Source organism: Chrysochloris asiatica, unplaced genomic scaffold (assembly GCF_000296735.1).
Source record: "Chrysochloris asiatica unplaced genomic scaffold, ChrAsi1.0 scaffold00100, whole genome shotgun sequence".
Lineage (NCBI taxonomy): Eukaryota > Metazoa > Chordata > Mammalia > Afrosoricida > Chrysochloridae > Chrysochloris > Chrysochloris asiatica.
The window spans coordinates 7,892,056-7,915,395 of record NW_006408618.1 but is presented as its reverse complement, the minus strand read 5'-3'; the positions used below and the strand labels follow the sequence as shown (position 1 = coordinate 7,915,395).

The window sequence follows — 23,340 nt, the reverse complement described above, 5'->3', positions numbered from 1 at the left end:
CTGACTTCTTCCTTATTTTTCTCAACTCCATTGTAATGTGTTTTGAAACTCTTTATAATAATTTTTCTGAATTCTTTCTCAGGTATTTCCAGGGCCTGCCCTCCTTCCAGCATGGAGAGAAGGTCTACTTCTGGTTCATTTGTCTCAGATATTTTATCTTTTTTCTGGACATGTGTTGATATGGTCATTTGCTTTTGCTTCTTGGACATGTTTAATGTGTATCTGTGGCCCTGATAATTAATTATGTGTTTTGGTAATTTTTTATGTTTTCTGATTGCCTCCAGGAAGATGTGATCAGGATGTGGTCTTCCCTTTTCACTCTTCTATGTGACAGCCAAACAACACCAGTCGGGTGGAAAACAAAGCCAAAATCAAAAACAAAAACAAAAACAGGGTTTTCCAATAGCAGAAGGGAGGCTATGTGACTGTCAGGCATCCCCAATTGGGTAGAAAACAAAATCAAAAGCGAAGTCAAAAACAAAAGCAATAATGAGCTGAAAACAAAGCAAGACAAAAAACAACAGCAAAAAAGAAAGGACAAAAAAAAAAAAAAAGGAGAAAGAATTCAGCATCAGAAAAAACAAGGAGATTAAATAAGGCAATCTTTGTCACACATAAAGAAAGAAAGAAAAAAAAACAAAACAAAAAAACAAAAGAACCCTGTATAGGGTTTCTAAGGAGCAGCTGGTGGGCACGAACCACTGACCTTGCAGTTCAAAAGGCTCTAAAGTCTGGTCCCTTAACCTGCAGAGCCACAGCAGGATTGCCTTATTTCTGGTGGTAAAAACCACCTCAAAGCATCTCTGCCTGTGCTGGCTTGTGCCTTGATGGGCGGCCCTGAGTCTCGGAGGTTGGGCAGAGGGCTAGCCTACGCAGAGGGGGTGGAGGGCGGGATTAATGGCTGTCAGCAGATGGCTTTCTGTCTGATGACATAAAAAAATGCCTCTCTCTGTCTCCCTGTGCGTGGGCTCCTGGCCCGCACTACATCCACGCAAACAACACTTCCCTTGGCAATGAGGCCCCCCACCCCTCACGAAGGACTGTGCCAGCCCCTGTGCCCCCACCGGCTCTCTGGGCATGCCCTCCGAACCGGTCTGCTCAAGCTCTTTGCTCCAAGCTCCGCAGTGGGTGGGGCGCCGTCCCAGAGAGGGAGCTGAGCGCAAGTCCAAGATGCCCACAACTCCCCAGCAGCTCGACCCTTTAAAAAAGCAATTCCACAGTGTTGGGGGCTAAAGTCTTATGTTTGCCCAAGGGCCGTCTGTCTAGCAGTCGGGGGTCTCTGTGCGACACTGTCCACCCTCTCCCGGAGCCCGTGCACCTGTGTTGCCTGGTCAGGGAAACCCCGGAATTTCCTCCATCACTTGATTTCTTGACTGCTGCTTCCATGAGTGTTGATACTTGATCCAAGAAGAATGAAGACCTTGACAACTTCAATCTCTTAGATTGAAGTTCATAGAGACCCTATATAAGGTTTCCAGGGAGCAGCTGGTAGGTTTGGACCACTGACCTTGAAGTTAGTTGTCCTATGCTTATCCTAACCACACCAGGACCTCCCTGTATGGCTGTCTGTAAATATATCATCGAACATAGTACCTGTCTGCCAGGTAGTGAATGCTGAATAAATGACAGCTAAAACTGCCAGGTTTTTCTGACCCGTTCACACTTTCTTCCTTTTGCTTCACATAATCCTGGATGCCAAAATGAAAGTCTTGGACTAACTTTCCCATCTGAGTTTAAATGAACTCTGCTTTTTTGCCTTCCGACATGACCGCCTGGGTCTAAAAGGTTGTCCTTTCTCTCTAGAAGTCAGGTGTTAGGAATCAAAGTACAAATACCTCCTGTATACCTGGGACCCATGCTGCTCTCCCCTGGGTCCCCTTATCCCCTGACATGCTTTCTGTGGACAGAAAGGCTAAAGTTTCAGTCCTATATTTGTGTATGTATATATATGTGTGTTTGCATGTGTGGTTTTGTTTTGTAATTATTATCACTATTTTTGTGTGTTTGTGGTGTGTGTAATGGTTATAGCCCTGAATAGTAGAATTGGGGAAAGTCACAATATTTTGTGCATTCTTATTATTTTCAACACAGTTAAAAAAAAGATGTCCTCACTTAAACTGTTTATCAACATAACATGTGAATAATAATAATAGCTAACATTTATTCAGAGCTTACTACCCCATGGTTAATGTAAGGTATTTACATATACTAAATCAATCTTAGGCAGTGGATGAGGTAGATACCTTCATTGGAGTCATGTTGTTGTTGTTTTTAAATGCCGTCGGGTTGGTTCTGACTCATAGGGACCCTATCTTGGCGTGGTGCAAATGATTAACATGCTCAGCTGATGTCTCAATTTTATGTCTGAGAAAAATGTCATCTATGGAGGCAGGGATTATGTCAGTACTTACTGGTGTATCTTTAAAGGACACAAGTCATGGGAAGCACATACATATACACATTCACGAAATAGTTATAGATTATCAAGGATCTGGCATTTAGTCATCCATACTTTCTTAAGCATTGTATAGTTTATGCACAGTGTACCAAAATGCTTGATTTCCATCTTATATATGAAGAATTTTGGGCTTCAAGGAGTTCTTGTTTGCTTGAGGTCATAGAAACTTAAGGAAGTTTGAATCTGTAATTTCCACCTAGGGCTCCCTTCCCTTACACTCAATTTCAAATATCCAAGACTGGCTGCGATTGCAGCATTCTAGACAGAGCACCGATGGTTCATCCCTAGTTACTACAGGGATAGCATAACCAGGGGCACAGGGGCAGGTAGGTGGGTGGATGTGGTAATGAGAGCTTTTATTCTGATTGCTGTATTAGCTTAATTATGTAGGAAGCAAGATCATTAACTGGGTTAGAGTGAGAGAGGAGGTGTTGGAGGATCGAATACATGGAAGAAGGTACAAAGTTGTGATCTACACAGTGGGAGGTAGGTGGACAAGGAGAATGTAGTTTGATCACTTGGCAATGTTTAGAGCCCACTTGAGGTTGGTGGTCAGGTATTTTTAATGAAACCATTCAGTGTGGTTGCCAAGTACATTCATCTTTGCGAAGACAGAAATGGAGCCACGAGGTGGTAGAATTCAACCAGTGTTGGAGTGTTTCTGATGAGTATGATGAATCAATCTCAGGGTGAGAGACCTGAGGTTATGAGTAAAGGAATGATTACACGATGCTCATGGATCATAGAATTTAATCTGAATCAAGAGAGAAGAGAGTACATGAGGTGGGGGAACGTCAGGCCGAAGGGAATAAGATCAATGGGTTTTAAGTTTCAGCATTAGAAAAATTGTTTTGCCATTAGAGGGAGTGATCTAGGAATAAGAGAGAATGATAAGAGATTGGAATTTTTGACACAAAGCAGTTGCAGATATTTGTAATCTGAGATATGGCCATGGGGTGGAAGACAGGATCATTGAGGAGAAAGGCAGAGGTACTGAGTTGCTTGAGGATTGAAAAAAAAAAAAATTATTTCAGTGAATATTGAAATCAATAGAAATTGTTAAAATGTGTTGCGGAGGAGGAGAATGATGTAGGCACTGGTTGGGATAGCTTGATGAAAGGAATTAAAGAACTTACCAGGTCACGTTGTTGTTAAGTGCTATTGAGTCAGTTCTGACTCAGTGACTTTGTATAGGGTTTCTAAGGAGTGGCTGATGAGCTTGAACCGCTAAGCTTGCAGTTCAAACCAACCTTGCAGTCTAGTGCATTAACCCACAGTGCCACATCAGGGCTCCATCCCAGGTAACACAACTATTAAATGGTAGAGCCAGATTTCACATCTACCAGTCCTCTTCTAGAGCCTTGAGATTTATAAATGAGGAGACCAAGTCTAAGAGGATTTTAGTTATTTTTTGAAAATCTTATAGGTCGATGATTGCCTAATTCAGGATTCAAACCCAGATATGTCCAGTGTTTAACCACATTTGCATAATTGTTAAATTCTTTTGCAAATATTTATTGAGCATCTACTATGTGATGATACTATGCTAGGTTCTTACCTGATATCTGGTGTAGGAAAATGTTATCTAACCATTGAATCTGTTGACGAATAGTGAGAGGTTTATAAAGAAAGAAAGTGCAGGGTGCCATGGGAATGAATATATAACAAGGGGACCTAACCTTGTTCTGCGGGGAGGAGGAACAAAAAGTTAGGATGTACTTTTAAGCTGAGACTTAGAGAATAGTACAGACTATTCAAGCAAATAAGAAGGGGAAAATCTCGAGCAAATAAACAGCATTTTCAAAGACTCTGAGTCCTATATAAATGAAGAGCATCACCCTTATTATTTAACTTGTGATAAAGCCACAGGTTTACCAGATAGCCCAGGCATTAGTCATTCCTAGTATTTATTCCTCCTAGAGTTGTATTGATTGGGAAGATTGTGGCACATAATAATCTCCCCATCTTGTCACTAGGGCAAATTGGAACACGGGGTGGTTCAGCCATTGTATAATTGGAAAAGTACTTGTTATCATTTAATATTTTCACCCTTCTGAATCTCCTGCAAACCACCTTTATCCAGAAGCACTTTTAAAATGAACTACTATTCTCCTTGTTTCACTGCTGCCTCTCCACAAATGCATTTACCTAGTTAAGGAAAGGACAATAATTCAAAAGCTCTCCGATTACATAAGGAAATAGCATTCCGCACCAGGGTCCTAAAGTGTTATGAAAAGCTGGGTAGTAACGTTGGAAACCGTGCTTTCTCCAGAAACTTATCCTAATGTCAGCCGGAGCCAGACTTAAAAGAATATGCCTTTATTTAACTATGAACAAATAATTTTCACTTAAAAATGTTCCCATTAGGCTGATGAAATGAAATGCGGATGGGTCTCTTGTGATACAATAGTGAATAATTGTTATCAGGACTGCTTGTGAGGAAATATAAAGGTAGACATTTTGTAACAAGGAGGGGAGTGATTAACTCTTCAGCCTAGGAGCTTAGGTCGCTGGGACCATCAAGGGAAAAGAGCAGAGAGCGGCCCCTACCCAGAGAAGTAGTGATTCTTGAGATGGAAGTAGAGACGATGACATGGAGAGATGGAGTGGCTGGGGACACAGAGAGGGAGAGGGACTGTGTGCTGATGACCGGGGGCCGGGGGGGAGGGGCAGGGCAGGCTTGTAGTGTATACCCTTTGGTTGGTTGATGATGCATGGAGGGGATTGTAACCATAGCAATGAAATGATATGCGATAGGATGAATGAATATAAAACTAATGGCCTCCCATGTAAACTCACATAATTTACAATGTTGTTGTTGTTGTTAAGTGCCATCGAGTCGGGTCCGACCCATAGCGACCCTGTACAGGGTTTCCGAGGGTGTAAATCTTTACGGGAGTAGAAAGCCTCATCTTTCTCCCGCGGAGCGGCTGGTAGTTTCGAACCGCTGACCTTAAGGTTCGCAGCCCGATTCGTAACCACTACGCTATAAAACGTTTAAAAAAAAATGTTCCCATTAGTGACAGGTGAAGGAATATATAAAAAGTTGAGAAGTTCCTAATTTCTAAAAGCCCATAATGAAAAATCTTATTCATCATTACCTCTGGCTGAAACATTCCCTCTACCGTGGACTGTATCAAAGAAATTACACCTACACACACATGTATAAACGCATATATTTTGTTGTTAAGTGCCATACAGTCGGTTCTGACTCATAGCGACCCTGTATTGGGCTTCCAAGGAGCAGCTGGTGAGCTTCAGCTCCCGACCTTGGGGTCAAACCAACCTTGCAGTCCAACGCATTAATCTTCAGTACCACACCAGGATACATATATAAGCATATATTATCAAGACTTCATGGGAACATGGAATTAAAAGATACTGGAATTTTTCCATGATGTTCCCACACAAGACACTCTGTTGGAGTCCTGATGTAGCACTATAGGGTAAAGCACTGGACTGCAAGGTCAGTTTGAACCACAAGGTCAGTGGTTCAAACTCACCAACTGCTTCTTGGAAACCCTATACAGGGTCGCTATGAGTTGGAAACAACTCAATAGCACTCAACAATAATATATATTGTTGTTTTTAAATGTCCTGGAATTGGTTCTGACTCATAGTGATCCTGTGTAGAGTATAGAGTATAGAGTTTCCAAGCCTTGTAAAAATCTTCACAGGAGCAGAAAGTTTCAGCTTTCTCCCTGTGTTTATCCTACAGAGCCACTACACTCCAGCGCCATAGTACTCTATAAGGTCGCTATGAGGCAGAACTGACTTGACAGCACTTAACAATAATATACACCTGTTGTTAACATGTAGATGTTGTTGCCTCAAGCCAAGGCCACAGCCGAAGCTCTGGTCCATGCCAACACCGGGGCTGTAGAAAAAACACTGAGGCAGTTGATGTGTCTTGGGGCAGAGGAGAGAGAGTTGAGTAGAGAAGCTGAAAGCTTGGAAGTAGGCATGTCTTTGGTGGTCTAAGTCTGTCCAGAGGTAACTCAAAAGAAATGCCTGGTGATCTACTTCTGAAATATCATCAGTTGAAAATTCTATGGAACACAGCTCAATTCTGACACGCATGGGCTTTCCATGAGTCAGAAGTGACTTGGTAACAATAAGTTTTTAAAATAGTTCTCTGTATACACAATTTGTATTACTTTCCTGGTTGAGGTGATGAATTTGAGATGACTCTTTTGCCATCTATAGCAGCCCACATGAGAATATAGTCTTCAGGATCTTGACTTGAAAAAATGAAAATCTCTTAGACAAGAAGAAGAAAACTCGGACTTCTGATTCTGCTAAATTTTCAAACTAAGAACATCTGATAGAGTTACAGGAGAGAGAATATTGGAGACCACGTGTATCTAAGGTGGCATCAAAGAGTGAAGGTTCCTGAAAGCTGTAGGATTCAATCTCTTGCCCCACATGTGACCTGACACTATCCTGAGAAAAGTCCTTATTGGCCTAGGGCTCTTTCCACAAAACTAATAATGGCACAGACTGTTCAATAGTATCACCCACTCCTCAGGGAAGCCGCATTCTTGCCACCACAGCCAATACAAGCTGAGGTGAGAATTATTGTTTTGTTCCTCAACCTCCTCCTCAGCTAAAGCCCTGAATACCAAATGGGAGATGCCTCTGCTCCCTAGGACGGAGAGATTGGCCCCTGCTTACTCATCTGGTCCAGGACAAGTCAATCTGTTCTTCCATGGACTTCCCACTAATGTGAAGGGAGAGTATCTTCTCTGAGGATTGAGCCTGTAAAGACAGAAGGCTGGGCTGCTCATGACATGATGCCAAGTCCCCACCAAGTCATTACCCATTTTGAAAGAATGGAGAAACAGATTGAAGAGGGGAGAGTTAGAGTCACCTCTCTCAGAGGACATTGGTGGCTCCGTGGTAGAATTCTGGCCTTGTATGAAGGTGACCTGAGTTCCTTTCCCAGTCATTCAATTCCCAGCTGTCAGTGTTGATAGGATGCTGGACAGGGTTCAGTGGAGCTTCCAGATGAAAAAGATGTCAATTACAATGGGTCAATCCGAAACGGATCATGAGGATGACACAGGAGTGGGCAGCGTTTTGTTTCGTTGTCTGTGGGACAACAGGAGGCCACTTCCATCTGAGCCTGGATTTATGACTCTGTGATGGGATTCTTTGGAGTGAGTTCAGTTCACTTTTCTTCCTCAGATTTGCACTGGAGGAGCCCTAATGCAGAGATCTTTCCTCATGCATTCAATGTCAGGCAACCCAGCTTCAAACTATTTTCAGCCTCATTAGATCCATCTCTTCGTCACTGTGTCCTGCTTTTTCCCTTGTGCATGCCACCTGTGACCTCTCCACTGGGTCCATGCACTGTCAACACAAGCCTTTTCTGCACTGAGGGGGAGCTTTCTCCCTCCAACCACTACCACCTAACTCACATCCTGCAACTCCATTTTTTCACCTTCTGCAATTCTCTTCTTTGGGCATACATATGCTTTTTCAAAGAGACTGATGATTCCTTTGAAAACAAGAATCACTTTATCCCAATTCCTGACTCCTAGGATCACAGTTCACACACAGTAGGCCCTCTGTAAATACTTGCCAAATGAGTCAAATAAGAATCTTCATCTCTCTGACTGATTATCCTGAGTAGTGAAAATGGGGTCTGTCAATTCCCTTTTATTCCTTTGCTGGAGCAATTTGCAATTGTCTGCCTTTTCTTGCCACTTCATAATATGCTCTTGTGTGTTGAGCTATCCTCTCTAGCTCCTTGTCCTGTGAGGCAGGCTGGGGTCGGGGCTGTGCTTCAACCTTCCCATAGTCATCATTACCTCCTTTCCAGCCAACAGAAAACCAGGTGATGACACTGCAGCTTCACCTTAGGGCTAGACACCATACATCTCCCTCTACGGAAAATCGGGAATCACTACTAATTACAGAATTTCCAGTAAATTTAATTATTTAACAAATGTTTTTATGTTGTTGCTAAGTTTTGTCAAGTCAGTTCTGACTCATAGCGACCCTGTATAGGGTTCCTGAGGAGCAGTTGGTGAGCTTGAATCGCCAACCTTGAGAGTCAAATGTTTCTCTGGCTCACTAAATGTTTCTGTGGCTCACTAAATGCAAATATTTCTATGGCTCACTAAATGCTAGGCACTTGTGTGAATGCTTTAACTATAGGAACTTATTCCTCTGCATAATAGCCTTACCAGCTAGCCTCATTTTATAGATAAGGAAAGAGAGAGACCAGCTTCTCACCATTGTACCCTGCCACCTCTCAGCGTGGTCACATGGGGGATAGCTGCACACCTGCACCTCAGAGTCTGAGTTGCTTTTCTCAGACTTCTGGCACCTTGAGAGCAGGAGGTCTCTCTGACCTGACCCACTTAGTGACATGTCAATGTGTGCTTAGTAAATGTTTCTTGGAACACTAATGTATTAACTACTGGCTTCAGTACAGGTTTTTTTCTACCCAGTTAATTGTTCACTTTATAACCCACACCAGCCCTAGGATTTTGCTCCTCAAAATATATTAGTTTCAAACAAGCTAGGCAGAGTGCCAAGATCTAATTCTAATAACACATTGTACCAGTTTTGAGTACTAGAGATGACTCAAAAGCAAATGTGCTTTGTTTAATATTATTAAACCAATAGTAAATAAAATGTGATTCTGCCTCAAACATAAAGCTGCATGCCCCTCTTCTCTTCTTATTGGTCTATGTGTCTAGGATAAAATAGGACTTTTTTTCTTATTATTGGTAGATTTTTTTCCTGAATTAATACATATTTTCCAGGTGCTAATACCACTGCTTACTGTTCAACAAAAGAACCAGATTTGAAGTTTCCTCTTTGGTTTCACCTTCAATGAACAGAACCAACATGAAAACCACAATGGAGTGGGGTGGTGAAGGAAGGAAGTTGTTTATTTGATGCAGAAGTTATTCATAGTATAATGTTCCGGTACTTTTTTAAGCCAATTCTAGTTGCCTCAGGACGTTTCTAAATTGAATTCCAAGAAAAAAGTGTTTATAAATAGTAAGCATACAATATGAACACATTCATCCCAGCCACTCCTTATGAAGTGCCAATGACCGCTTCTTGCAAGTGGCTGCCTCTCCTGGGTAATTAATTGGTTCGCTAGTTGGGTTAAAGTGTATGAAACCCAACACCCTCCTTTTATAACAAATCTTTTGTAAATGACATTTATTATCCTTAAATGATAGTTCTTACATAATAAAAACTACATAATACAAAATTTCAACAAACAAGTACAATGATCTAATAGTAATTAAATAAGAAATCGTAAGAACATAAATTTAGTATAATGATATTTACCTTCATATGTAAATTTTATGGTAGTGCATATTATAACAGAATAAATAATAATGGTGACGCACATTAGGACCTAATGTTGATTTACCTTAATGAAATATGCAATACAGTGTTGTTGTTGTTAAATGCTATTGGTTGGGTTCCGATGCACAGCAACCCTGTATAAGGTTTGCAAGGAATGACTAGTGGGTTTGAACCGCAGACCTTTTAGTTAGCAGTTCAGTGCTTATCCTACAGCATCACACCAGGATCCCATATAATGCAATAGTTCATTTATAATCCACAATATTATATAACAATACAGGCTGATACAGATGTGATGTATACATGAATCAAAGGCCATGAACATCATTACAGATAGTGATATGACTTTTCAAAATTATGCAAAAATTTTAAATACCAATGTATAGGCTTCCCTCCATTTACCTGGTAGTTATGCACCTCAAACTGGTATCATATATCAAAACCATATAGCTGTATAAAGTAGTTATTCCTAGATGTAAATAGTTACCATTGAGGCTCATGTAGTTATAAGCTAGGTTTCTTAAATAAATGTCCAGCAGGATGTTGAGAAGGTTGGAGGACATACAGCAAGTTTGCTGTGCAGAGCTGGTCTTGTTGTTAGGTGCTGTAGAGTCAGTTCTGACTCATAGCAACCCAAGCACAACAAAAAGAAACACTGCCTTGTCCTGCGCCATCCTCACAGTTGTTACTTTTGATGCCATTGCTGCTGCCACTGTGTCAATCCATCTTGTGTCTTCCTCTTTTTTTCATTGACACACCACTTTACCAAGCATGATGTCTCTTTCTAGGTATAGGACCCTCCTGATAATATGTCTGAAGTATGACAGATGATGTCTCGCCATTCTGGCTTCCAAAAAGAGCGTGTTTATTTTTCTGGTAGTTCATGATACTTTTAATATGCTTCTCCAACACCAGAATTCAAATATATCACTTCTGCTATGGTCTTCCTTATTCATTATCCAACTTTCACGTGTACATGAGGCTCCTGAAACCCATTGCTTGGGTCAGGTACACCTTAGTCTTCAAATTGTCTTTGCTCTTGAAAACTTTAAAGAGATCTTTAGTAGAAGATTTGCCTCATGCAATATGTCATTTGATTTCTTGACTGCTGCTTTTATGAATGTTGATTGTGGATCCAAGCAAAATGAAGTCTTTCACAACTTCAATCTTTTCTCCATTTATTATGATGTTATTTATTGGTCCAGTTGTAAGGATTATTGTTTTCTTTACATTATGGTGCAATCCATGCTGAAGGCTGTGTTCTTTGATCTTCATTCAGCAAGTTTTGTAAATTCTCTTCACTTCCAGCAAGCAAGGTTGTATTGTCTGCATATCGCAGTTTGTTATTGGATTTTCCTCCAATCTTGGTACCTCATTCTTCTTCATATAATCCAACCTCTTAGCAAACAGATTGAGTAAGTATGGTGAAAGGATACAACCCTGGGGCACATATTTCCTGATTCTAAATCATTCAGTATCCTCTTGTTCTGGTCTAAAAACTGCCTCTTGGTCTATGTACAGGCTCCTCAAGAGTACATAAAATCTCTGAAATACCCATCCATTCTTTGCAATGTTATGATCCAAACATTTTATGCTTTTGCAGGTAAACACCTTTCTGACACTTTTTGCTTTCAGCCAAGATTCGTCGGATGTCAACAATATCCCTAGTTCTACATTCTCTTCTGAATCTGGCTTGAATTTCTTCTGGCAGTTCCCTGCTGATAAAATGTTGCAGCAGTTTTTTAGTTATATTCAGCAAACATTTTCTTGCATGTAATATTGAGGATATTGTTCAATGATTTCCAATTTTGTTGGGTCACCTCTTTTTGGAATGGGCAGAAATATGGATCTCATCCAATCAGTTGGCCAGGTAGCTGTCTTCCAAATTTCTTGGCATAGATGAATGGATGCCTCCAGTGCTGCATGAGTTTGTTGAAAGATTTCAATTTGTACTCTATCAGTCCCTGGAGCCTTGTTTTCCAACAACTCCTCCATTGCAGTTTAGACTTCTTCCTTCAGTACCACTGGTTCTTGACCATATGCTACTTCTTGAAATGGCTGAACAGCAAGCATTTCTTATTGGTACAGTGACTCTATGTATGCCTTCCGTGTTTTGTTTCTGATGCTTTCTGTACCATTCAATATTTTTTCTATGTTTTTGTTATTAAGTGCTGACGAGTCAGTTACAACTCATAGTGACTCTGTATAGGGTTTCCAAGGAGCATCTGGCGGCTTTAGACCACCAATCTTGTGGTTAGCAGTCCACTGCTGGTTCTATAGTGCCATACTGGAAAACATCAATATTGCAAGTCAAGGCTTAATTTTTTTCTTCAGTTCTCTCAACTTGAGAAATGCTGAGCACATTCTTCTCTTTTGATTTTCTAACTCTACATCTAGCACATTTCATTATAATATTTAACCTTGTTTTCACAAGCTGCCATTTGAAATTTTCTTTTCAACTCTTTATTTCATAATTTCTTCCATTCACTCTAGCATCTCTGCGCTGGAGAACAAGTTTCAGAGTCTCTTCTGACATCTGTTTTGATCTTTTCTTTCTTTTCTATTTAATGACTGTTTGCTTTCTTCCTGTTTGATGTTCTTGATGTCATCCCACAAATCTTCTGGGCTTCTGTTATTAGTGTCTAATGTATCAAATCTGTTCTTCAGATGGTCTCTAAATTCAGTTGGAATATACTTAAGGTCATATTTTGGCTCTCATGGATTTGTTTTAATTTTTTTCCATTTCAGCCTGATCTTGCATATGAGCAATTGATGGTCTGTTTCCCTGTATGATCTGGCCTTGTTTTACCTGGTGATATTGAGCTCATCCATCATCTCTGCCCACAAATGTAGTTCATTTGATTCCTGCTTATTATCTCTCATGAGGCCCATGTGTATAATCACCTTTTGTAGAGTTTAATGTATTTGCAATGAATAAGTCATTGAACTTGTAAAATGTTATTATGCAACCCCCAGCACAATTTCTATCACCAAGGCCACATTTTCCAACTAGTGATCTTTCCTTTGTTTTTCCAGCCTCACCATTTCAATCTCATTAATTATCAATACATATTGATGGCAGGCTTGATAAATTTCAGACTGACAAAGTTGACAGAATTCTTTAATTTCATCATTATGGGTTTAGGGTTAGTACATGAGTTTGAATAGTTGGAGTATTAAACGGTCTCTTTTATAGCCACATGGATCTTATTTTATCACAGACAGACTTGTACTTCAAGACCAATCTTGAAATGTTCTTTTTGATGATGAAAGCACCCCCATTCCTACTGAATTTGTCATTCCCAGGAATAGTAAACCTTATTTTTGCCAGATTCAAACTGGTCAATACCAGTACTTTTTGGCTTACTAATCCTAGGATACCACACTTTGTACATTCCACTTTATTTTTGACAGCTTCCAGTTTTCCTAGGTTCATACTTCATACATTCCATGTTCAGATTATTGATGGATATTTGTGGTGGTTTCTTCTCATTTTGAGTTGTACCCCATTAGCAAATGAAGGTTCCAAAAGCTTTGTTGCAGTCACATCATTATAGTCAACAATACTTTAAGGAGGCAGCTCTTCCCCAGTTGTATTTTGAATGCTTTCCAAACTGAGGGCCTCATCTTCCAGCATTATAGCTGACAATGTTGCATTGCTATTCATAAAGTTTTTACTAAACATTCAGAAGTAGTTTGCCTCTCCTTCTTCCTAGTCTGTTTTAGTCTGGAAGCTCCACTGAAACCTGTCCACCATGGATGACCCTTCTAGTATTTTAAATACCAGTGGCAGAGCTTCCAGCATTGCAGACCTGGCACCACACTATTCTAACTTCTGTAACTCTGCTTTCTAAATGAAAGCAATGCTCCCCAATCATTTAAAAACCATTCCATAGGCTAGCCAAATGCCCTCTGTTGAGTGATCCCACCATACTCGACAACCACTAGGTTTAATCCTATTATTGGAAAAGTTGTTGTTGTTAAGTGCCATCGAGTCGGTTCTGACTCATAGTGACCCTGTGTAGTGTTTCCTAGGAGCAGCTAGTGAGCTTCAATCACCAACCTTGAGGTTTAAATCTTCTTTGCAGTCCAATGCATTAACTCACAGTGCCACACCAAGACTCCATTGTATATAGTCCCAGATAAATTAGCAATTTGTCTTATAAATTGTGTTTGAAAACCAAAGAAATGTCTGTGGTAATATCCTGAATAAATGAGTTAGTTATGAGACTAAGTTCCATGAGAGCAAGGACTGAATCCATTTAGTTTATCAGAATATCTCAGCACCTTACTGAAGGCCTGGAATTTACTGTTGTTAAGTGCCATCAAGTCGATTCCGACTCATAGTGACCCTGTATAGTTCCCAAGGAGCAGCTGGTGAGCTTAACCACTGACCTTGCAGTTCAAATGACTTTGCACTCTGATACATTAGTCAACAGTGCCACACCAGGACTCCTGGAATTTACTAAGACTTGCTTAAATGACTAAATCCTTTTAGGGATAAACAGCTGGGTTAGTGAAAAGATACATATACACTACTTAAAAGATGTATTTTTTTTATTTTTATTGTGAATTATGTGATAGTTCACATGGGAGGACATTAGTTTTACATTCATCCTATCGTATATTGTTTCATTGCCATGGTTACTATTCCCTTCATGCATCACCAACCAACCACAGAGTATACCCTGCAAGCTTAAAAGATGTATTTTTAATACTTCCAAGTACATACAGCAATACTTCATTTCGAGAAAGACTTATAGTTAGGGATTATTTTAAAATACCATTTCAGTTGTTTCTTTTTGAATGAGTGGCATTAAAATGTTTGAGCCTAAAGAGATCTAAAGATCCCATGTCATTTTGAGAGGAAAGGGAGCGTGTTCAGGACTCTTTATGAACTGTTAGTTCCTTGGGCTCAAGAGGTTTACTTAAGTCTTACAGTGGTCTGCAGCCCTTATTAACCACATTTACAAATGAGTACATTAGCTCAACAAAGCTCTCTGTCCAAAGACAGTTCATCAAATGGCAGGCCGAGAATGATCTGATTCTAAAGCTTTTTGTCTTCCCCAAGAAATCATGTTCTCTTTTTTTGAAATGGGAAAAGCTGGTTTCCAGTTAATTCCACATCTGAAGGAACACAATATATGGATATCGGAGGTCCACCTTGATATAATGTTATTCTATTTGGAGTTCCAGTTGTCAGGCCTATGGAATCCCATTTTCCTAGTGATTCAGTCAGTTCCTCAGTGGTACAAACGGTCAAGCATTCAACTAATCACTAAAAGGTTGATAGTTCAATTCCACTCAAAGTAGCCTTCAAAGAAAGGCCTAGCTGTCTGCTTCTGAAAGGTCACAGCTTTGAAAACCCTGTGGAATTCAATTCTCCTATGCAGTACATGGGTTGCCATGAGTTGGAATCTACTACAGAGCAGCCATTTGTTTTTGTTTAGTGGTTCAGTGATTACTTGGCTGATCTTGTTCTTGTTCAGATTCTAGGATTGAGGGTCTCATATGAACTCAAGTTAGTGGGCTTCTTGAGGGTGAGGACTCTGTCCTCTTTGTCTTTGTTCAGGGAGTATTTGTTGAGTTGAATTTAATTGAATGCTGTTTCTCCTTTTAGGCCTTGGCCTTATACGATATTTCAGCGAGGCTTTGACCTGGTTTTGGGAGAGCAGCCTTCTGATAAGATATTCAGGTGAGTAGTTGTCTAGGGATTTAGTTCTGCAAATTCCACACCTCAATTTCCACTGGCCTTCCTTTCCTGGTGGTAAAGTATAGAATGGGAAACACGTGCAGTCCTTCTGCCATCTAGTAATGAAAGTGCGGGCCCCCATATCACGTCTGAAGACGCGTGGAGAACTTTGAAGTTGGGCAGATTCTATTTGGTTCTTGGCTTCTTCCTTTCTGACACCGTGAGCCTCAGTAGTTTACTTAACTTCTCAGAACGTCCAGCTTTTGCATTTGCTAAATAGGACTGCATTACATGCCTCGTTGTATGCTTGTGAAGAATAGTTTTATGAGATAATGCAGGGTAAGTCCTTGTTACAGAAACTGGCACAGGGCAAACAATACCTGTGTCTGCCTCACCATTTTGCATCTAATATTTACCTTTCTTATAATTAATTGTTCAGAATGAGTATCTGCCACCCCTGCCTCCCCTTTTTCTAAGTTTTCCATCATTATTAGTTTCTTTTCTACCCCACTCTCCTGATGCTTCTAGTCCCTCCCAAGTGACCACCTACATACCTGGGAGTAGCTCATATTAGAAAGAACTTGTGTTTTTGCTATGAATGACTGGGTTTTCATAAAATTTATTTCACACTAAGCCTTTAGCCAGAGCACAGGTTTATTTCTAAACTAATATCTTATCATCCATTCATTCTGTCAATTGACCCTTCCCTTAACATACATTTGTCAAGCACCTACTATGTGCCAGACACTGTGTTCAGCCTGGCAGGATGGACATGAACACAACACGTCTCTCTCTATGACCGAACCCTCAGGTAGGTAGAGAAAGCAAATGGTCCTATGTAGGTGTTAATGTTAAAAAAAACAATTTTTTTTTTTTTGCTTTGTAACATCACTAGAAGTAGTGTTAGTAGGATAGCATGGTGAAGCAAATGGAAATTTTACTTTTTCTTTCCTGCACTTCATTTGCTGGGTCTCACTTATTTCCTACCCTGTCTTTCCAAACCACCTTCCCCAGACACTCCCTGTCAACCATTCTAGTGTAGGTGCTGCTGTATTTGCTCCCAGAACACACCCCACTTCCCCACTTCTTCTGTTCTTCCCTTGGTGCTGAGGGGTGGAGTTGGCTTGGCCACAGCATTGTTCTCTTAGGCTGGCTCCTAGCTAGAGTGCAGACTTCCTGAGCCCCTTTCTCGGTGGCCTTGCTTCCTTATTTCTCTCCTGAATGTCTCCCCCAGGCAGGCTGGGCCGTGATAATGGCATTGGCCTCAGGCTGGTTCAGAGGATTTGTGCCATGAGAGGCTGTCAGCTGCATCCCTTGGACAGGGACTTGGGCATTAAAACTTTCCAACAGTGATTTATTACTTGGCTGACTTTTTTTTTTTCTTCCGATTTTTACTGCTTCTGGTTGGCTGGGACCTTTGGAGGGTGATAGAGATAAGGCAAGTTTGGGGGAGAGGGATTGTCTGGTATAATTTGCCCAATTAACATGAGAGAGTCCCTTCTCCCCTAAACACTGGAAATGAGCACTTTGAAAAATGAAATCATTTTTAGAGCAAAACCTGTGTAAGAACTTTGCTGCCAACCCCACAAGCAGCAGCTGTTCTTTCAAAGCCAAATGGACTTGATGCCCAAGCACTAAAGGGTAGGGAGGTAGGGGGAGCAACTAGGTAATTTGACTCCGGAGATAAACTGTTTAGGAACCAATGTGGTAATCAGTGTGACTAATCACTTGGCCCGTTTCATGTCAATAACTGTCTCTAAGAGGAAAGCATTGGGACATGATCTGCTTACTTTAGGTCCCAGGAACTTTAAATGAAATCATTCTGGAATCTAAGTAAACTACCACCCAATGGCCCTTCAGAAATTCTATGACCTGGTCAGTGACTAATTTCTTAAAGAAATGGGTCACTGTTTATGTGTATTCTGCTTCCTCAATATTATGCCCTGACGAATTCCAAACTGAATATTTTTGACTATGAAATAAGCTTCAGTTCTGATCTTCAGATGTTTTCGACGTTGAGTGTTAGCCTACAACTTCCTTTTAATAAGCTTTTCTTCTTCTGTGGAACCCCCTCATCATTAGTTAAATCTGTCTTCTTACTTACACACCACCCCAAACATTGAATATTCCACACATTTGCTTATCATCTTTCCTCTAGTAAGAGTATCTGTTTCCTTTCTAATATAAACATTTCCCATCTATACCATGCAGGCCATGTCTTAGTTAAACTCAATATCTACTGAGCACCTGGATGCAAGATGGCACTGTGGGATAAGCACTGAACTGCTAACCAGAAGGTCAGTGGTTCAAACCCACCAGCCACTCCTTGGGAGAAAGATGAGGTTTTCTGCTCCCGTAAAGATTCACAGCCTTGGAAACCCTATACAGGGTTGCTATGAGTTGGAATTGACTTGCCTTAACAACAACATCAAGCACCTACTCTTTAAAGGCAATATTTCAGTTGCTATAGTTAGGACCTAACAGATATGACCAAGATAGGCCCTGCCTTTGAGGAATTTACAGTCTCATTTCTAACACAGGCTTTATGGGAGAATCATCAGTGTGCTCTTAAAAATGGTCTAGCCAGCACAAAATAATTAATTCAGAAGTTCTAGGAGGTGGGTTCAGGGCTTGAATATTTTACAAATCCCTGTGATGATTCTAATCTGTGGCCAGGACTGAGAAATGCTGCTAAAAATGCTTCTCCAATCTAATCTGGTATAACTTACTCCGCTCCAAATTTTTGTAATATTCTGGCTATGTTTAACAATTATTATGCTTCAGACTTATTTTCAATTTGCCTATTTGTTTCCCCAATGAAATTCTTAACTATTTGAGAGAAGAGGTAGTGTATTATCTAATATGTATTATCTAATATGCAATTTTGAAAGGATAGTGATGCTTCTGCTGTAGAATTCTCGTCTTCCATGTAGGGGTTCTTGTTTGGCGCTGCAAGTTTATGCATTGCACCACAAGGTTGGTCTGAACTGCAAGGTTGATGATTCAAATTCACCAGCATCTTCTTGGAAACCATATACAGGGTTGCTATGAGTCGGAACTGACTCGATGGCAGTTAACAACAACTACAACAAATGTAGGAGATGCAGGCTTCATTTCCTGCCACTGAGCCTCAGGTGCAATGTCACTCATCTGTCACTGGAGACTGGCATGTGACTATGATGCTGAGCAGGTTTCAGTGCAGCTTCCAGACTGACAGACAATGGGAAAAATCCTGGTGATTTACATCCAAAAATTAGCCAATCAGAATCCTATAGATCATAATGATCTGAGTCTGACTCAATGCCAACTGACAACACCATAAACTTTGAGCACAATAGGCCTTCATTAAATATCTGCAGATGATCGTTTCAGGTATTTCTCAAGGACTTGAAACCAGACCTGGGAAAGAAGTGGTTGCTCAACCTAATCTTGATCATCTTTTATGCCAAACAACCTGAAAAATGTCCAACCTAGACTAAAAGGGTCCAAGTCTTCTCACCAGCCCCATCTTTGTTGTTGTTGTTGTTCGGTGCCATCTTGTCAGTTCTGACTCAGAGCTACCTTATACATAACAGAATGAAACCCTGCCCAGTCCTGCACCATCCTCACAACCATTGCTATGCTTGAGCCCATCACTGCTGCCACTGTGCCAGTCCATCTTGTTGGAGATCTTCCTCTTTTTTCTGACCCCTCACTTTACCAAATATGATGTCCTTCTCTAGGCACTGATCCCTCCTGATAATATGTCCTAAATATGAGAGATGAAGTTTCATCATCTTGGCTTCTAAGTCTGTAGTTCTTCCAACACAGCTTTGTTTGTTCTTCTAGCAGTCTATGGCACCTTTAACATTCTTCTCCAACAGCAAAACTCAAACCCATCCTAGAGATTAATATGTCATCCCATCATGGCTAGGACCACATCATTCTACTTGATTCTCTGATGGCAGGAATCAGAGAATAGACAAATTTATCTCTTGGAGACCTTCTTCACAAGTGTGTACCTACACTGAGGCCTCATGCTAGAGTGGCCGCTTATGGGAAAGAGTAGAGATGCCAGGCCAAGAGCTGTTTACCAGTTTGCACAAAGTCAATTTCATGCCAAGTCACGGTGAAAACACAGGCTTATTCCATCCAGCTTTCTCTGATGACTGTCTGCCTCTGAAGAGAAATCTCAATCTCAAGATCATTGGGGCCGTGTGTGGGACCCAGCACACAGCTGAGACCATGCACCACCGTGGTCACCACCAGCTGTCACAACAGAAAAAGACCCAACTTGGGAAAGCTTTCCAGATGCTCCCCCAACCAACTCCTCTTTGCTGTTTTTCTGAAATCTTTTCTGCCAAATCGGCCTGAGTGAGCGACAGATGAGATTTCAGGACACAGCTTTTCTCTGACAATTTGCTCTATATTTGATTTTTGGAGTTAGTAGGTTTTGCAGCATAAAGTAAAATTTAGAATTTATAGCCATGAGCCCATGGACTGGAAAGCTGCTGTGTTGCACACCTAAAAATTGGACCAACCTCATCTGTCCCACTTACAGAGGAGTGTGGCCTCACTAATATATAAACCTCTTAATATATTAGTTGACTAACATGGGGCCAAATTACTCATTGCAGAAAGCTGCTGTGAGGATAAATGCAGATATCTTTATATCATATGCTACATCGAGAGTCCTCAGTAGAGGCTAGTCTCACTCACACTTTACCGTGCTTCTCCTACAGACTTTCAACTTGATTCTACCAAAGGTTGAAGGAGATGACATTGCTTTTCTTGTTAGCTTAGTACAGTATAGTGTCTCCGAAGTTGTACACTTAGGATGTTCCTAACAATACTAAACTCAGCTCTATTTTAAACAATAAATCCATTCAAATCTTGAGGTTAACCCATAGCCTTCACCGAGACTTCTACCTTTAAATTTGAAAGTTGAGACTGTGTTCCCCGGAAGCCTATGCAAACTAAAGAATGTAACAGGACCTCTTTTTTATTAGTCAATAAATATGTACTGAGCAATATCTTTGTGACAGAAACTGTGTTAGGAAGTGGAGATGCAAAAGCAGAGATGCAAAGACATAGAAGTATTCCTTGTCATCCAAGGAAGTACACTTAGGCCAAGGGTGATAGACACATGGAAACACACATACAACTCAGTAGTCCAGGGCAGCAAAGAGCTATGAGAGTCCCTTAACCCAGCTTGAGTGGTGAGGGCAAGGTCCCAGAGAACTTTCTGAAAGAGGTGGGACCTTAACTGAGTCTTAAATGAGTAGGAGTTGAGCAAAGATAAGAAGAAAGAAAGAAAAGTTTATAAAAAGGAATATTAGAAGCAAAATCAAAGAGATCAGTACATCATCATGACTTTAGCAACTAAATTTATTTCTTTTGTTGGAGTAGAAAGTGTGAAGCCAGGTTTGGTGCAAAAAGAAGCAGAAAAAGTGGGAGGGAATGATATCTTTGGAGACTTGGACTTTGTTCCACAGGCGTGGGGTGCTGTTCCATAATTGAAGTTGGGAAAATAAGCAATTGGATATTTTCTTAGAAATATCACTGCATAGAGAAAGGGGAAACAAAGATGGAAAGGCATGAATCCCCTTCTTCCAAAAGAAAAAAAAAACAAAGCAAAAAGAATGTGCTAAAATGTCAACCACTTCCTTAAAATCCATTAACAGACTTCTGTATGGGTTGTACCTCAAAGTAAACAACTATCTTCACCACTAGACCAATAAAAAACGTCAAGATAAATGGAGAAAAGATTGAAGTTGTAAAAGACTTCATTTTTCTTGTATTTACCATCAAGCAGCTGTCAAGAAATCAAACGACGTATTGCATTAGGCAAATCTGCTGCACAAGACCTCTCTTTAAAGTGTAGAAGAGCAAAGATGTCAGTTTGAGGACTAAGGTGCCCCTGACCCAAGCCATGGTATTTTCAATAGCCTCATAAGCATGTGACAGTTGGACAGTGAATAAGGAAGACCATAGAAGAATTGATGCGTTTGAGTTACAGTGTTGGAGAGGAATATTCAAAGTACCATGGACTGCCCGAGAAACAAACAAATCTGTGTTGGAAAACTGCAATCAGAGCGCTCCTCAGAAGTGAAAATTGCTAGACTTCGTCTCATACTTTGGAAATATTATCATGAGGGACCAGTCCCTGGAGAAGGACATCATGCTTGGTAAAGTGGAGGGTCAGTGAAAAAGAGGGAGACCCCTAACAAGATGGATTGGTACAATGACAGTAGCAGTGGGCTCAAGTGTAGCAATGATTGTGAGGATGGTCCAGGACCGGTCAGTCGTCTTGTGATGGTCACTCAGTAAGATCACTGAGTCTGAACCAACTCAATGACACCTAACAACAACAAATTGTAAACTGTAGGTCACAAATTTGTTGCTCAGTTTCAATGCAAAAATTGTCATTTTAAAGCCAAACTAGAAAATTAAAAACTCACCTCTGGGTCAAATACAGTGCCTGCTCCTTGGTACCCTTCGAAACATTTGTATAGTCTCTCTGAAACAATGTGTTTTAATAGTAGTGGTACATCCCACCTGCTCAACCTATTATAATGTTGCTAACTCAGTCATTTCCATTGTTGTTAAGTGCCATCCACTCATGGGTTTGAACCACTGATCTTGTTAGTAGTCAGGTGCTTATCCTACAGCGAAATTCTTGGAGATTATTTCCTTCAACCCACATTCATGTTTACCTTCCAGGTTCTCTTCATTGCCCTGAATTGCTTCACTGCCAGGTAAAGGGTATGTGTACAAGCGTGTGTGTACATACATGTACATGCTTGCACATGGGAGAGGGAGAGAGAAGGGCCTGGCATATCTTCAGATTTGCCAGCTACTACACAAAAGAATGAGGTGCTAGGTCTTCTCTTGTATCCCTCATAGTGGGAATTCCCTCATGTAGCTCCTTCCTACACAGAGCTGATCCTACCTACTGCCTCCTGCCCTGTGGGTGGGAGCAGTGGGATGCCTCCCGGAGAGCAAGAAGCTTCTCTGATACAATATTTCCATGCTACTCATTGCACAGGTTCTTCTGAGAGGTCAAAGAAGGAGGAGACCAAGAGTAAGAGTGCAGGAAAGTGGAGAAGAAATCCCTTACATCCTGGCCACCTTTCACTTACCCGATAGCTTAGCATCTTCTCAGGGAATCCCATGAAGCTAAGCAAGGGCCTGCTTGCCCCTTGTTCAGTTGCTCTAGCTCCAGGACTATCTCTCAGAGAGTGGGTGAAATCAGGAAGTGTGGCTTCTATCAGGCTCATAAGTTAAAAGACTTATGAGACCCATAAGTTAAAAGACTTATGAGTGGGTCAGCTCTTTGGCCAGCATTCTGGAGAGTCAAATTTTTACATTTTTGCTGTTGTTAAGTGCTGTCAAGTCAGTTTCAAGGAGCAACTGGTAGGTTTGAACCACCAACCTTGCGGTTCAAACCACCCCTGCAGTCCAGTGCATTACCCTGCACCACCACACCAGGACTCCTGTGTTTACATAGGAGACCTTAAGTCACCATTCTGGTTTCACAGCACCTCAAGTTTGCAGGGAGGAGTGCTGAGAGGGTTAGGAGAGAGAAAAGAGCTGGAGTCTGAAATAATGCTATGTGACCAGCATGCTAATCATGACAGCACTGGGTTCTGTTTAATTGTACGTATCCTACCATTGTTCCCCCCTCCACATTAAGTTGGAAGGGGATGCCAGACTGCCACAGCCTCGTGATATCCCACCCACACTGGCTTTTATCCCTAGACTATTTTTGACTGTGAACACAGAGCATTTGAATGCCTTTGAAATGAAATGAATGAATAAATAAACAAATAATCGCTCATGGTTTCCTTAAGCTCTCCCTTGAAATGCTGAT

At 40.9% G+C, this 23,340-nt stretch overlaps 1 protein-coding gene across 2 annotated transcripts in view; it reads left to right on the top strand.

Annotated features, from left to right (window-relative positions):
- ASTN1 (astrotactin 1) overlaps window positions 1–23,340 on the top strand; it is a 531,426-nt gene that overhangs the window by 340,343 nt on the left and 167,743 nt on the right. For both annotated transcript variants that reach the window (XM_006867074.1, XM_006867075.1), the window contains exon 9: window positions 15,417–15,491. In XM_006867074.1, coding sequence (XP_006867136.1) covers window positions 15,417–15,491 — 75 coding nt within the window. The remainder of the gene's footprint in view (window positions 1–15,416; window positions 15,492–23,340) is intronic.